Raw genomic sequence first — 16,324 nt, forward strand, 5'->3', positions numbered from 1 at the left:
ACCGAAGAGAGAAAGCCAGACCTCAAGTGGCCACATTGGGCAAAATACTGAACCGTGCAGAAGGCAAAGGAAGATAGAAGGAATGCACAGAGGCCCTGTACCAAGAAGAACTAGTCGGTGTTCATCCATTTCACGGGCTAGTGTGTGATGGAAACAGATGGGCCTGGAGGAAGAAGTCTGAGCTGCACTGAAGGCGTTACCAAAAACAAGGCTCCGGGAATCGGAGGAATAGCAGTTGAGAGACTGCAGCAAAGAAGCCCAGAGCTGGAAACTCTTGCTTGTCTGTGCCAAGGAATGTGAAAGCCAGCCACCCAACCCTATGAGAACGATCCATCTGTGCCCGGTTCAAAGAAAGCTGACCCAGCAGAATGTGGAAACGATCGAACACCACCATGCATAGCACATGCAGGTTAGATGTTGCTGAGAACCATGCAAAGCCAGGTGCAGTAGTATAGCACCAGGGGAGGTTTGTACCACCATCCGTGTAGACATCCAGGTTCAGAAAGGTACCTGAAATAAAGAGGTGTTGACGCGGATGGCAGATGTATCTTGGCTGGAGGCAGAGCAGACCAGAAAGATGTTCCCCTGTGTCTCACTGACTATGCAAAAGCATTTGGCTGTGTGGCTCCTAGCAAGTTATGCATAACATCGATGCGAATGAGAATTCCTGGACACTTTGTTGTGCTCATGCAAAACCTGTCTGTGGATGAAGAAGCAGTTATTCAAACAGAACAAGGTGATACTGCGGGCTTTAAGCTTATCAGGTAAGGAGGGGGTGTGTCCAGGTGGCTCCCTTTCACCTTATGTGGTCTGTCTGCTGAGCAGAGAACCCAAGAAGTGGGACTGGGTGAAGAAGGCCGTGGCATCAAGGTGGGAGGAAGACTGTAGATGATGGGCACAACCTCGACTGCCGAAGCAAAGAACTCGGGCCGCCTAGCGGTGAAGGTGCAAGCGCCCAGCCTCCCTGTGGATTGCATCTCAGGGTAGCGGAAACCAGCAGCCCAGCCCCTGGTCCCATAGCAGCGTCGTGATGAGGGCAGGGGAGACCGAAGTGACCAAGGATCCCATTTCCCCTGGATCCACAGTCGCACCCACGGAGGGTGTCCATATGAGGTCAAAGCAGGTGGGTTGCACTGGGCAGGCCGACTGCATGGCACCCCTTTCAAGGATTAGAAAGAAGTGTCACTTGGCGTAGTAAGCTCACTGCCTTCCAGTCATGTCAGCACGTAGCGAACCTATAGGGCAGGGTAAAGCATTCCCTGTGTGTTTCCAAGACCCTAACTCTTTATTGGCGTAGAAAGCCTTACCTTTCTCCCGTGGAGCAGCCACCGCTGACCTTGCTCAATGCATAGCCTGTGCTATGAAGGCCCTTTTGAGTACTCAGGTGCGCCGTAATAAAACGGGTCTCGGGTGGATTTCGGCAAACAGAGCGATGCTGTGCAGGTGACCCCCTTGTTCTGGTTGTGGGAAACGGACACAGTGAATATGGTTGTGGGTGCCAACTTCTCTACAAGGGAGGGGGCTCCTTCAGAACAGCCCTCCTCACCGTGGGGGAGTCCCCTCTGTGTGTACCCCTGCGTGCACCATCATGAGACGTGGGTATGTGTGTGTGTGGGGTGTGTGTTCCTCCCTCCCTAAGACCTGCTGAAGCTGAATGCCGCTGAGTGCCGCTGAGTGTCTTTCAACGTCGGGGGGCCTGGTCTCCCCTCGCTGGAAGCTGGGCCCACGGTCAGGATGTCCATAAACAGCGTCCATCCAAAGCTCAGGGTTCTGGGGAGACACACAGGACCCCAGCTGCGTCTGCTGTTCCGGGGCTAAAGTGATGAGCCCTTGGCGGTATGGCAGGCCTTCTGGGAGGGAGAACCGAGCCCTCGTGTCTGTAGATGCCACGGTGTCACCTGACCGCGCTGCTGTTGGGGTGGCTCTTCTGGCCACCAGTGGGAGCATGGTCACTGTGAGGCCTCGATAGGGTCTCCTTCAAACAGTGCTCTGCGCTCCGTCTCTTCCCCAGGAAGGACTGGGGGCAGCCGAGGACGGAGCAGGTACCCCTCCATGTAACAGGAAGGTGACGAGAGGAGGAAGCCAAGGTTGCTGCTGGTGTGAGAGGCCGTCCTGTCAGCTCGGACTCAGGGCCCTGGGGCCCAGCGAAAAGGCTTGCTGCCCTGTCCTGCACTGCTGCACCCTGCGTCCTCTTGGCTTGGGATCCATGCAGTTTCCATTGTCTTGTCAGAAGAAACCACCAGACCTTAGTCTGGAAGCTCGGAGGAAACCTGCCCACCGTGGGTGACCTGCCAGTGTTGGGACTACCAGTTGCCTAGTGTGATGCAGCCTCACAGTGGCACGCAAGCCACCGGAGTAAGACCTGCCGACCGACGGTCTCCAGAACTCCCTGCCATCGAGTCAGTGCCGACTCCTAGCAACCCCCTGTCACCGTGACGGGAGTAGAAAGCTCCGTGTGCTGCTGGTGGTTTTGAACTGCCTACCACGCGGATCTCAGCCCAACAAGTAACGGCTACGCCACCGTGGCTCCTCCTCGACAGATCCTGGGAATGGGAAGCAAACGCCCACTGGCTTCGGTTGGATCCAGCTCACGGTGACCTGACCGCACAGAGAAGAGCTGCCCCCGAGGCTTCCCGGGCTGTCACCCCGACAGAAGCAGATGGCTCCGCGTTTTTGCCCCACGGACCTGGGCTGTGCTCGAACCACCGGCCTTTTGGTCAAGGGGTTCAGAACAGTCCCAACACTGACAGAGAACGCGTCAGGTGGCATCGAGTTGGTTGTGGCTCCCAGCGACCCGGGCACAGCAGGACGATTGCAGCCACCGTGCCCATCCCTCTCTGCTTCCACGGAGCGTCCTGTGGTCCGTCTTCCCAGGCAGATTCGCTCTGAGGGATGTTCCCGACTTTGCCAGCACCCGAACTCGCGGCCTCCATTCTGGCTAGCTCGGCCTCGTTCATCACTTTCATAATTACCAGACCCACCCGCCACAACCGAGCTGTCCATTCCCACCCATCGTGGTGCTGGAGGGCAGGGGAGATGGGCTCTCCGGGAATTCTACAACTGCCCATCTTTGTGGGAGCACATAGCCCCACCTTTCTCCCTCAGCGCGGCTGGGGGTTGAACCTCCCACCTTGCAGTCAGGAGCCCTGTGCTTAGCGCACCCCACCACGGATCCCTCCGTCATCACCAAGCTTCTCTTTCCTCGCACTGGCTACTCCCTGGGCTGCAGACCTCACGGGGAGCAAGACGGGTTCTCTACGCCCATCAAGACTCACGGTCTCGAGACCTCACAGGGGCAGTCTGGCCCTGCCCTAGAGGGTCGCTCTGAGTCGACATCGACTCAGGGAGGTTGGTTTGGGTTGGTTTAGTAAACACCCCTCAGTGGTGGAGAGGGTTGCCCTCTCCAGAGGATGAAGGTCACACCCCTCCCCCGTGACCCACCAGGCCCTGCGTCTGCTCTTCCAGAGACTCCCCTGTCACCTTCCCCACCTCCAGGTGGTCCCCCTCGTCCTCCCATTGGTGGTCTTTGGATGTCGCATCTGGAAGTCTCTCATGGGAATGTTCTTTCCCGCCTCCTCTCTGTACATCTCTCTGTTAATAAGCGCTGTGGGATAGAACGAGGAGCCCCGGTAGAAGAGCGGGTTGCATGCTTGGCTGCTAACTGCAAGGTCAGCGGTTCGACTCCACCAGCCACTCCGAGGGAGAAAGAAAAGGCTTTCTACTCCCGTAAAGAGCTACCGTTTCAGAAACTCGCGGGGGCAGCTCTACCCTGTCCTCTAAGTCACTGTGAGTTGGCGCGCACTCAGTGGCAGCAGGCTGTTTAATTGGCCAGAGTGTAAGGAAAATCCAGATCTTCACAACTGGCCAGGCTAAAATTGTCGAGTCGCCCGTGTTGCCACTCACCAGAGCAGCGGCAGACAGGAAATCAGAGGACGTGTCCCACTGGACATCGCTGCTGCACAGACCTTGTTAACGTGCTGATGGGCAGCGTGGTCGCTTCGAGGCCCGAGGTGTGCCTGACCCTCACGGTGCTACTTCCATCCTTCGTCCCCTGTGCCTGTGAAAGCTGGCCTCGCAATGAGGAAGTCAACGGGGCACCGGGCCTTGAGGGATGGAGCTGGGAGGGATATTGAAAGTACCACAGACACCTCCAAGAACAGCAAAGCCCTGTCTTGGAAGAGGGTCGGCCAGAATGCTCCCTGGAAGCAGAGCTGGCGAGACTTCGTCTCACGTGCTTTGGACGTGTCAGGAGGGCTCAGTCCCTGGAGAAGGACATCGTGCGCGGCCAAGTGGAGGGAAAGGCCCTCAAGGAGAAGGAGGGAGACGATGGTGCAGCTGTGGGTCCCCACATTAAGCATCCGTTGTGTGGATGGACGGGCCGTTGTGCCAACAGCAAGTGGACAGAGTAGAATTGCCCCCAGGGTGTGCTAAGCCGCACTCCTTCTGGTCCCCTTTGAGCTTCACTCGCACATGAGTGTCTCCTGCAGGATGCAGGGCCCATTCGAGGGTCTGCACTTGTGGTCTCTCCTCCGGGCTGTTTCCCGGCGGCTTCTCCCCGGAGACGGTGGCCATTCAGCAGGCCGGTTATGCCGCCGGAAGGGACATTGCCTTGTTGAATGAATGAATGTTTGAATGCACAATTAGTCCCTATGCTAATCGTGGCCCCTTGGGGCCAGAACTCTTCCTAGTGGACCACACACATAGCTGCCACCTTGAACCAGGAGCTCGGTCTCCATGGCCACCTGCACGTGTGGCCTGTGGGTGTGGATCGTGAAGCTTCCATTGGGTCTGTGAGCCTTCGTCCTATCAGCACACACAGCATGGTGCTCCAGACCGGCCCTGGTCATCTCGTTTGCCCGGCAGGGAGTGGGGTTGCTTTGTCACCTTTCACCGTGGGGTCTTTTGAGGAAAATGTTGAAAGTACTTTGGATGGGCTCCCAGGAGAACCTACAAACCTGTCCTGGAGGAGGTGCGGCCAGAGCGCTCGCTGGAGGCAGGGACGGCGAGACTGTCCCATGCACGAGCTTCGGATGTGTGGCCATGCACGAGCTTCGGATGTGTGGTCAGGAGAGACCAGTCCCTGGAGAAGGGACATCCTGGTCCATCTAGTGCAGGGGCAGCAAACATGAGGAAGGCCCTGGACGAGTTGGACGGACACAGTGGCTGTGAGAATGGTTGGGGGGCTGGCGCAGGACCGACCGGGCAGGGTTTTGTTAGGTTGCCTGCAGGATGGCTACGGGTCGGCACCGAGCCACAATTGCAGTTGTGCCTGGGGATTCTTGAAGACTAAATCCATCCTGCCCCATCTCCCTCTCCCTCCCTTCCCCCCCCCTTCCCCAGCGGCCCCCAGAAGCGGCAGTGGATGCTCTGTGGGAGAGTGTGGAGGTGGGGGGTCCCCAGGAAACATTTTCCGCCGTCCTCGGAGAAATTGCATGTCATTATGCTATTTTATAAATACTCCCCTGCACGGCTCATAGCCCGATTGCCCGCTCGGCGCAAGGGGCCGGGAACGTGGGCGGCAGAGGCCAAGGAGGGCGGCTTCCCAGGTGTGCCTCACAGCCCCAAGTGGCAGCCAATCAAGGTGCGATTTATGTTCATTAAGCGCTTGTCAAAACTGAAAAATCTTTCTAATCAACAGCCATCTAGCGGCGGCCCCTGGGTGGCTGGGAGCACCGCGTGGCTGTTTTGCTGCCCGGACGAGGCCCGCCGCCACCACTGCCGCCGCCGATGACATTAGGCTAAGCTGGGCGGCAAATGAACCGTGTCTTATTTAGGTGCCACTCTGGTGGCTGCGACAGCGGCTGCCCCGCGGGGCACTGGGTACCGTTTTATGGCTTTAAAATTAGTGTAGCTGCACACTTGCTGCAGGGCGCCCGCCAGTTCTGCCTTTGAACTCAATAAGCAAAGGGAAGGGGGGATGTTTGCTCCCCTCCCCCACCCTGCCCCTTGCACCCCTCCTCCCCACCATCCCTCCCCTCGCTTTGCATCTTAGCAATTTGGTTTTGCATCTTTTCCAGACGGCGGTTTGCAATAAAAATGTCTGACGACCCTGTTTGGTGGGGGGCCCCCCCTTCCCCAAAGAAAAAGGAGGCGGGAGAGGGAAGGTAGCCAGTGTCGTCACAGGCCGAGGCTGATGTGGGGCCCTGAAGAGCAAACTGAAAAATCGCTTTGCCTGTGGTTTAGCTTGTGGGTGGTTCCCTCAGATGAGCACACCGCCTTCACCTCCAGAAACCCACAGACACACACACACACACACACACAGACACAGACACTCTCACACACACACAGATACACATATACCCATACACACACGCTCACACACGGGGACCCAGTGTTTCCGCACCGTCGGGGGACACATGAGAACCAGCGTGGGGTCGGGGCTGGTATGCTGTTTAGCGACAGGCCCTGGAACATGGTGGCCAGCACCCCTGATTTTGTGTGTGCTGGTCAGTCACAACTCCTGGGACACCGCCCCAGGCAGGGGGTGTGGAGAGGGTTTTCAGGGCTGGGATATTGATGGGCGCAGATGACCACCGGATCTGCCTCCCACAGAGTACTGTGTGGCTTCGAACCACTGACCTTTCGGAGAGCAATCCAGGGTTTAACTGGGGTCCCGGGAGTGATTAAACACCACTGCCCCCCACCACAACCAGAGAAAGGAGCTATGAACACCGCCCCCCACCCCCCACCCTCTCACCCAGACAGAGCGTGGTTCATGGGGACTGTGGAGTCAGGAGTGAGTGGCCTGGTTTTCAGGTGACAATGGCGGGTGTTGGGCTTGGGAGGTTCAGAGTAATGTCCATAAATGCACCAAGGAGGAAGTCATACTCGGGGACTCATGACCCCGCTCAGCCCCGGTGGAGTTCTAAACTTCCGTGATGGTCAGGTGTTAGCCTGTCCTGCCTGCAGCACAGTCATGTAGTTGGAGGAAAGGCCTGGCGCGGGGAGGGTGCTTCAAGGACCAAGCTGTGTGTGTGGCAGCTGGTGCTGTTTATTCTCAACGTCACCACAGGAAATAGGGGAGAAGAGCCCACCTCTTGGCCGTGAGTCACATCCGGCTCGCAATCAACGGGGCAGAGCAGGGTTGCCTCTCTGGGGTTCCTAAAGCTGCCATCTGCATGGAGGCACTTGGCCTCATCAGCAAGGGAGCTGCTGGTGGATTTGAACTGCTGACTTTTGCCAAGCAAGCCGAGTGACTTAACCAACTCGGGCTCTTTCCTCGCCGAGTAGGAAGCTTACAGAGACCCTGATAGTTCTCCAAGCTGGTGGACACTTGGGTGGGTCACCGGTGTCTGAGCTCTGACCTCTGACCCAGTGATTTTACGTGGCATTTCATTATGAAAGGAGTAAGTTACATGCTGGGCTGCTAACCACAAGGTCAGCAGTTCAAAACCAGCAGTTTGCTCTGAGGCAGAAAGATGAGGCTTTCTACTTCCGTAAAGAGTTACAGTCTCGGAAACTCTTAGTGTCAGTTCTACCCTGATGTGAGCTGGCATCCCCTCGGTGGCATTGAGTCTGGTTGGTTGGTTTGATAGCCAAAGAGTTGAGGCCAAAGCCTAAAACCACCCGATGTAACAGGCTAGGTTCTCTGGAGCAGCTAAACCAGTGATGTGTGTGTGTGTGTGTGTTTATGTGTGCGTCTGTCTGTCTTGAAAGGGACATCAAGAAAGGGCTCGCACAGTTGTACAAGTGGGTAAGGCCAGTCTGGCTCCAGTCCGTGGATCAGATGTCAGCTGGGGGCTTCTCTTGACTCCTGTAGCTGCAGGGGCTGATGAACAGGAAGCAGGGGGATGAAGCAGGAGGACCCCAGGCTGGTGGATGCCACACTGAATGAATCTCAGGTTCGCAGTCCCCCGATGGCTCCTGGGGTCAGCAGACCCCATGTGGTATCAGTGAAACAGGTGCAGGATCCACATCCAGGGATCAAGGAGCCCTAGTGGCATAGTGTTTACACGTGCGGGTGCCAACCGCAAGGTCAGCGTTTCGAACCCACCAGCTGCTCCTTGGGAGAAAGACAAGGCTTTCTACTCCTGTTAAGAGTTACAGTTTTAGAAACTCACTGGGGCAGCTCTACCCTGTCCCGAAGGGTCATTGTGTGTTGGAATCGAGCCGATGGCAGTGAGCTGGGGTTTTTGATTTTTGTATAGTCCCTGAGTGGGCACCCAGGTAAGCACTTTGCCTGCTGACCGAAAGAAAGACTGGAGGGCAGAGGGGCCTGGGAAGAAAGCCCTGGCGATCTGCTGTGACAGAGTGGGTCTTGGAACCAACAACATCTGTGGGTGGGGGGCACCGTGAGCCAGAGCATCGGCAAGAGCAGATGCTGGGGGAAAAGAGTTAACACAGGCACCCTGCTGCGGGCCTTCATGGGGAGTGTTCAGAGGACACCCAGCCATCTCCTGTCCACCCGGGCCGGGCAGCACATTTGGCTTGCAGCAGGTGTCTTCGTCCATTCAGACAGAAAAAGGGCCGTCTTCCTTACAGCGTCGCCCGCAGGATCGGAGGTCCATCAAGAGAGACGCGAGGCGGAGGGACTGCCTGCCAGGTGTCCTCATCACTCACAGTGCTGTGTGATCGATGTGGCAATAACCTGTCCCCTGGGGCTCCCGTCGGACGTTAGCCCACAGTGGCCTGGGCAGCGTAGCGGCGACCAAGCTAGGCCATTGCCAAGTGGGAAGCGCCCTGCCACCTATGTCCCCAGAGTGCATCTGTCCCCCGTCTGTCTGCCCCGTGTGCCACACAGCTGTCATCCTAGGTGCCCATCAGTGTGGGCTTCCAGGCACGGCCACCCGTGTCCCCAAGGACACAGCCGTGCAGGTGCTGGCGTGCTGGCATCCATCGTGTGCTGCCACCCTAACACCTGCAGCCATGGACTCGATTTCAACTCAGAGGGGCCCTGCAGGACGGGGGTGGAGGGGCTGTCAGCCTCCTCTTTTCTCCGAGAAGCGGCGGTGGATTTGGACTGCCAGCCTCACGGTTCGCACTACAGTGCGTAAGCCACTTTAACCCACTACGCCACTCGCGTCCCTCCCGTGGTTTTTTGAGCACCTTCCAAACCAGGGTTCACCACCCACCCCACTTCTGTCAGGCTGTGTTCTGCCAGGATCCGTGGGGCTTGCATCGTTCGCTGGTTGTCAGGCAGAGAGCCACCCCTTTTCTCCAGAAGCTCAGCCAAACTTCCCCCCACGAATGACCCTGCTGGTCTTTGCTAGCACCAGTGGCACGGCTTCCAGCTTCAAGGTAGCATGCTCGCCACCACGTATGGCAAGCTGTCAGGGCGGGTGCTGGTTACATCCTGAGCCAGACTCGGGCACGTGCCACGCGCAGACCAAATTCGCTGGCACTTTCCCCATTAATGCCCTGTTGCTGAAGCTGTGTTGGCAGCCGAGGGAGCCACAGGGACCTGCTTGGCCCTGTGTCTCTGACGGTGTCCCCTCCCAGGCCACTGCAGCTAGGACTGTGCGAGGCAGGGGAAGTGGCGGGTGATGGTCCATAGTTTTAGGCAGTTTGTCACTGGATTTCCAGGTGTTGCTGCATTCTCTGTACCAGTAGCTGCGCGTGAGACCACGGTCGCTTGTTCATGAACCTGGGGCCCGAAGCTGGGCCTGATCTCTCACAGTGTGACAGCTGTCTTCATTCATGCTCCCCGCCGTCTCCTTTGAAGTTGATCCTCAGAGAGACTTGGCAACTGTGACTCCTCTTTGCAACTTGTATTTTTGAGCCACGGAAGTGAGGCTTTTTAAAAAACAAAACAAAAAAGCAGTGATGCTCTGCTGGGCACCACTGAAGGCTAGTCAGTGCACCCAAGAAGGGTGAGGCTTTCTTTCCTTCACAAGAAGGTGGACCCGGAAGGCATCTCCAGCATCTTTGTGTGGGTCCACTTCCAGCATGCTGCCTGCTCCGTGCGTGCAGAATGCTTCTCTCAGAGCCATTGGCTGTTTCTGGATGCCCCGCGGGAGGGCCGCCAGGCGCCATCGAGTCAGTCCCGACTCCTAGCAGCCCCACGGCCCCCCACGCTGCGCCATCCTCACCTTAGTTCTGACATTTGAGCCCATGGTTGCAGCCACTGTGTCGATCCATCTCCATGAGGGTCTTTCCTCTTTGTCGCTGCCCCTCTACTTTACCCAGCACGATGTCCTTCTCCCGGGACCGGTCTCTCCTGACAGCATGTCCAAAGAACGTGAGACAAACCCTCCGGTTGCATGTCTTCTAAGACAGATGTGTTTGTTCTCTGGCAGCCTGTGGGACTTGGCATCTTCTTCTCCAGCACCCCAATCCAAATGCATCGAGTCCCCTTCGGTCTTGCTTATTCAGTGTCCAACTTTCACCTGCACAGGAGGTGATTAAAAATGCTAGTGACTAAAATCCCTAGTCCTCAAAGTGGCCTCTTGGCCCTTTCACCCATGTGCCATGCGCAGCAGATCTGGCCGGGGAGCCCATCCTTTGATGTCTTAGCTGCTGCTGCTATGAGGACACAGGTGCGCTGACTGGGCTCCTTGCTGGGCTGCTCACTCCCGCTCCGAGCAAGAAAGATGAGGCTCTCTACTCCGTGAGAGAGTTTCGGTCTCTGACCCCCACAGGGGCCGTTCTCCCCTGTCCTGCAGGGCTGCTGAGCTGGAGCCAGCTTGAAGGCAGTAAGAGGCCCCACGAGTGTTGACGGTGGGTCTGAGTAAGTTGAAATCCGTGCCGGCTTCCATTACGTCTCCGTGTGCAGTGTTGCAGGGCACTGACCAAGTTGTGAGGGTCTCTGTCTTCTACGTGTTGGGGTGCAACCCACACTGAGGCCTGCCCCATGCCCTCGCGTAACCCCATAGATGCAGAGAAAAGCTGTACTTCAGACGAGAACTTGAGGAGGGTCCCGTTTTCAGTGTCTCATCCTCCGCGCAGGTTGGGGGTGGGCTGACCCGGAGAAGCCCGCCAGGTACACGCATCGCCACGGAGCGCTCGGACCCTGATATCTGCTCCTTGGGCCTGTGTGAACACACCAGCAGACCTTCCCAAGGAAGCCGCCAGGGAGCTCCAGGGAGAATGGATTCGCCAAGAAGAATTTTGGAGGGACTTTCTTGGTTTGCCATCTTCTCGGCTTCCCCTCGGGCACCTGAGACCCAGAAGCTGACAGAGATGGAGTCCGTCCATACTCGCAGGACAGATGGACAAAAGGGGCACACCGCTCCATTTTTGCCCGAGTGGGCACACTTGTATATTCCATCAATGCAAGTCCAGGAGCCCTGGTGGCACACGGCAGGCTAACCATTGGACTGCGCACCAAAAGGCAGTTCAAACCAACCTGCTGCTGAGCTGGGAAAGGATGAGCCAGTCTGCTTCCATAAAGATAGCAGCCCCAGAGACCCAGGGTGTTGGGGAGAGGAATCTCTTCTCGGCCCTAGAGGTAACATAGCCCTGGTTGTGGCCAGGGGCAGGCAGCTGGCTGCCATTTTTTTGATCAGTGGGTTGGAGCCAACGGCTTCCTGGAGGAGTCTTGGAAGTGGCATGTGACTGTGTGATTTTAGGATAGCATTGCACCTGAACCAGGAATCAGTTCGTTCTCGGATCAGGTGTGCCAGGGACCTAACGGTTCTCCCCCCTCCTCCTCCAGCCATGCCCCATCCCACCCGCAGCAGAAGGCCGGTGCTGCTGTCAGCAAGCTGAAAGCCAGGGTCTCCCACTCAGCTCCAATCTCTAGCAGGTTCCTCTCTTTGCTCCTCATTTGCATCTGGGACATCAATTAGCATGTTTGTTGAGGCTAATTGAATGAAACTCAATCATAGCTCTTAATTGCTTGACTATGTGAAAAGAAATCACATTAATGCAGCTAATTAAGTGTACGGCAATAGATGCAACATAATTAGGAGCGAAATGTAAAAACAAGGGACAGGCAAAGGTGCCAGCTCGGGGTGGCCGGGGACAGCCTGCCACCGCCGCCAACGGTCCCCGCGCTCACAAGACTGCGCGTGGAAGAGCCATTGGAGCCCGGACAAGTGCGGGAGAAATGCAAATAGGGCCGCAATTACTACTTTTTCAAGCTGTTGAGGGCTCCTAGCCCACACCTCTGGAGGGGCCAGGTTCTTGAGTGGGCCCCGGGGACTTGTTAAGTGCTGTTTAAAAGTACTTGGCATCGAATTACCCTCATGCCTTGTTAAAGGGTCTATTTTCCCCCCCCTCACCACCACCACCACCCCCCTTTCTTTCCCTTTTATCTCAGATCAGCATTTTCTGGCAGCAAGGCTGGTCTAGGTCACATTTGCATATCAAAATCCCGCTCTCCGCCTTCAAGCCCATGGCCAGGACCCCAGACAGATGCTTCAAGCTGTTTGTCCCACTTGGCGGCGGTGGGCGTTGTTCTGCGCTTGTTGCTTTAATTCCTCGAGCATCCAACACCGAGCTGGGGCCTGTTGAAAGCAAGAGTGCTTTTAAAGAGAGGCTCCAGGTCGAGCGCTTCTCCTGGGAGCAAGTGGAGGTTTCGGCAGGCCACCAGGATAGGCTTTGCCTGGCTGGGGGATGCACCTTGTAAGCATCCTGCTTTGTTGTTGAAGGGAATCTTCCCTTCCCTGACTTGACATCGGAATCCTATTGTCGCGCCTAGACTCTAGCTCTGAGAACTGGGGCCAAAGTTTCTGCCTGGAACCCGCACAAAACTACAGGAGGATGCGCGCAAAAAGCACACAGGCGCCTACCCGGCCCCTCCACGGCCCATGCTGAGCCGAGGATAAATGTACTGGCTTGTCACAGCTAGACCCTAAGAGCGGGCCACCCCATACACTCTGATCATAATTTTAAATAAAATATCACAATTCTTGTCTGGGGAACGTGCCTATTAACAGGGCCCTCGCTGAGCCTCGTCACTCTCTGATTAGCCTCATTTCAGAGCTCATAAGCAATAAATGCTCAATTACACTCCTGTTATTGTATTTTAATTTGTTAAGACCCAGGCATTAAAGAAGAAAGTTACAGCAAGTTGGTATTTCTGCGAGGAAGCTCGGCTGCCAGCAGGGAGCCCTGATTTACAAGCATCCGTTCTGATTGGAGAGCCAGGTTGGCATCTTTGGGGCGGGTCTCCGTGGGAGGACATTACAGACACGAGAACAGCCATCATTGAAGACATAACGGCAGCAGCGAACTTGACCATCGGCTCCTCGCTAACCAGAGACCACCCTCCAAACACACCCCACCCCACCCTTTGATGCGCTGTTTTCATCGTGGTCCTGGCCTGGACACCCTGGGACCACTGCATTCGGAGGGTCCCAACACAGGACTCCACAGCAGCATGCGTCCCCTGCCTCCTCCTTTTGAGACAACGTGGAACCCTTTTACATCCTGGGGCCCCTGTTCGATCCCCATTCCTGTACCACCATCGTTCTGTCAGGGCAGGAGCCACCTAGACTCTCCAAGGCTGCGAGGTTCACGGAAGGGGCCTGTAACCTTCGAGAGGGGTGTGGAACCCACCGGCCACTTCCCAGGAGAAAGATGTGGCCGTGGGCTTCCAGAGGGACGGTCCAGCTTGGAAACTCCGGGGGCAGATTTCTGTGGGGTCCACTTGAGTCAGAATAACTCCACGGCCACAGTTTGGTCTGGGGGCTTCGTCTTCACAGGGCAGGTCTCCAGGTCTTTTCTCCCGCAGAGCGCGTGGTGGCTTCAAACCACTGACCTCGTGGCCAGGAGCGCTCTGTGCATAGCGCACCTCGCCACCAGGGCTCCTGACCTCCCTCTCAAACCGAAAAGCCAAACTTGTGTGGAGTCGATGCCGCCTCACTGCAAACCTGTGGGTTTCTGAGACTATAGCTTGTGACCGGAGCAGAAAGCCTCTTGTTTCTTCTCAGGGGCAGCTGGTGGTTTTGAGCAGCTTAGCTCGAGGATCGCAGCCCAGTGTGTAACCACTGCACCACGGGGGCTCCTTTGACCTCCCTGTAGCTCCCTACTGTTAACTGTGGACAGTGGCCTGGGAGGCATAGGCGCAGATCAGTGCCTCCGCCACCCTCCAGTTTCTAGCAGTGCGCTTTCTCCCGGGACACGGCCCCACACACTCGCCTGCGGGCGCCGTGGCTTTTCAGTGCTGCACTGGCCACCCTTCAGGTGGCTTCTGGTGTTTCAACAAATGCTTCCTCAATTCCTACCGGACAGCATCTGTCGTAACCTCCCTTTCCTGTGGGCATGGGCATCCGGCCCACAGACAGTGCCCGTTCTCTCGGCACTGTGGGGTCAGCTTCCTCACCGGGTTTTCTCCTTTTTATTTTTACCTTTTCCCATAACGAATATGCTAGTTGTATCCATTATATCGATGGTGTATGTTTGATACAGTTTAACCTACTGCCATTGAGTTGATTCTGACTCATAGCGACTCTGTAGGAGAGGGTAGAACTGCCCCTGTAGTTTGCTGAGCCTGTGGCTAGTTAAAGCAGGGGTTCTCAACCTGTGGGTCGGGACCCCTTTGGGGGCGGGGCGTCAAACGACCCTTTCACCGGGGTTACCCTATTCATGGCTGTAGCAAAATGACAGTGATGAAGTAACAACGAAAATAGTGTTATGGCTGGGGGTCTCCACCACATGAGGAGTTGTCTGAAAGGGTCGCGCATCAAGATGGTTGAGAGCCACTGATATAAAGGAACAGAAACCCTCGTCTTTCTCCTGTAGAGTGGCTGCTGGTTTCGAGCTGCTGACCTTGCAGTGAGCAGCTTAGTGTGTAACCCACTATGCTCCCAGGGCTCTCGCGGGTCTAGTGAACCAAGAAAATCAGTGCAGCGAGTCCACGCCCACTCAGCGCGGACCTTGTAAGGACAAGGCAGACCTGCCCATGAACTTCGGAGACTCGCTATTTGCAGGAGAGTCCTGTCTCTATCCTGGGAGCACCTGGTGGTTTCGAACAGCTGACGTTTCCGATCGCAGGCCCACTCATAACCACTGCAGCACCAGGGTTCGCTGCGAGTCTAGTAAGAGCCTCTGTTTTGTTTTAAGGTAAGAAAAAGAGAGAGATTTGCCTTCACTTTGAAACGACTGAACTGACCCCCGTCTCCTGGCCTGGCTGCTCACGTAGCTTTCAAATCGCTTGCTGAAGGCTCCTTGCACTCACCACGCTCCGGCCACACCTGGCCCAGTCTCTCCGGGTTCACGCCTTCTCACCTGGAGTCTCTCATTCATGACCCCCCACCCCCACCCTGTCGCCCCACCCCGCGGCCCTCAGCCGTGCCTCCTGTGCCAGGGAACAGCTGTGCGCCTTGGGATTTTCCGACTGGATTCTCAGTAGCCATTGCCGGGTCTTTCTTCTGAGGTGCCGTGGAAAATGCAGACTGTTGACCGAGGGCATCTGCCACCGGCACCCCTCGGGCTCCTGGTCCCAGACAGAGACGAGAGGGGTTCTGAGACAGTCATGTCTTGCCCCCTGGGATTTTACTGAACCTGTAGTCCGGCCCGGGTAGCCTGATGCTACTAAAGAGAGCAAACCCCACCCACTGCCACCGAGTCCCTCCCAACTCATAGCAGTTCTCGTGGGGGTTCCTCAGCTGTCAACCCTGATGGAAGCAGATAGCCTCGTCTTCCTCCCTTGGAGTGGCTGGTGGATTTGAACTACCTTCCCCATACTCAGCCCGCTGACCACCGGGGTCCCTTTCGGGGTTTCAGGGCAGGCTAAGCCTGGTGCGCCCCTCACGGGACAGCCAAGGGACCGTAGTCTTCCTCCCCGCTCACTCCAGTGTCCTCCTTTCCTGCAGGATTACATGCAGAACGCCCACGGGAAGGAGGTTGACCTGCTGAGGACCACCGTGAAGGTCCCCGGGAAGCGGCCCCCTCGAGCCACCTCAGCCTGCACGCCCATCTCTAGCCCGAAGACCAACGGCCTGGCCAAGGACGTCAGCAGCCTGCACATCTCGCCCAACTCAGGTGAGCGCTGGGCCGCGCAGCCCAGGGGCCTGGCTCCCAGTGCCCGGCAGTGCTGGCCTGAGCACAGCGGCTGGGTGCAGGCTCTGGGGTGTCCATGGAGCCGGAGGCACCTCGGGCCACCCCCCTGCCAACCTGCCCCCGGTGCTCAGCACCACGTGGCCCTCACCAGGCGACCAGACACTCCCAGGGTTGATTCTTGGTGGGGAGAACGGTTATACTTGAGCCAGGTAGGTACGTGGACAAGCCTGGGACAAGTCCTGGGTTGATTCTGAGGGACTTCTGGACACGGACCTCCAGTAAACTGGGCCAGCCCCTGCTCAGCCCCCACCTGCCACCCCCCAGCGGCGTAGGATGTCAGCGTTGATCATGCATTTTGTAGGCGTTAATTTTTAAGTATCTTGTGCATTGACACACAGAGGCTGCAGCCTTATGTCCATATTGCCAACTCTTCCCACTG

General features: G+C 56.8%; 1 protein-coding gene across 5 annotated transcripts in view; it reads left to right on the forward strand.

Moving 5' to 3' along the window:
• Window positions 1-16,324, forward strand: part of AGAP1 (ArfGAP with GTPase domain, ankyrin repeat and PH domain 1) — a 416,730-nt gene that overhangs the window by 243,777 nt on the left and 156,629 nt on the right. For all 5 annotated transcript variants that reach the window (XM_045295022.1, XM_045295029.1, XM_045295039.1 and 2 more), the window contains one exon: window positions 15,699-15,867. In XM_045295022.1, the coding sequence (XP_045150957.1) occupies window positions 15,699-15,867 (169 nt within the window). The remainder of the gene's footprint in view (window positions 1-15,698; window positions 15,868-16,324) is intronic.

Source organism: Echinops telfairi, unplaced genomic scaffold (assembly GCF_000313985.2).
Source record: "Echinops telfairi isolate 266 unplaced genomic scaffold, ASM31398v2 ScPeMD7_3;HRSCAF=10, whole genome shotgun sequence".
NCBI classification, from domain to species: domain Eukaryota; kingdom Metazoa; phylum Chordata; class Mammalia; order Afrosoricida; family Tenrecidae; genus Echinops; species Echinops telfairi.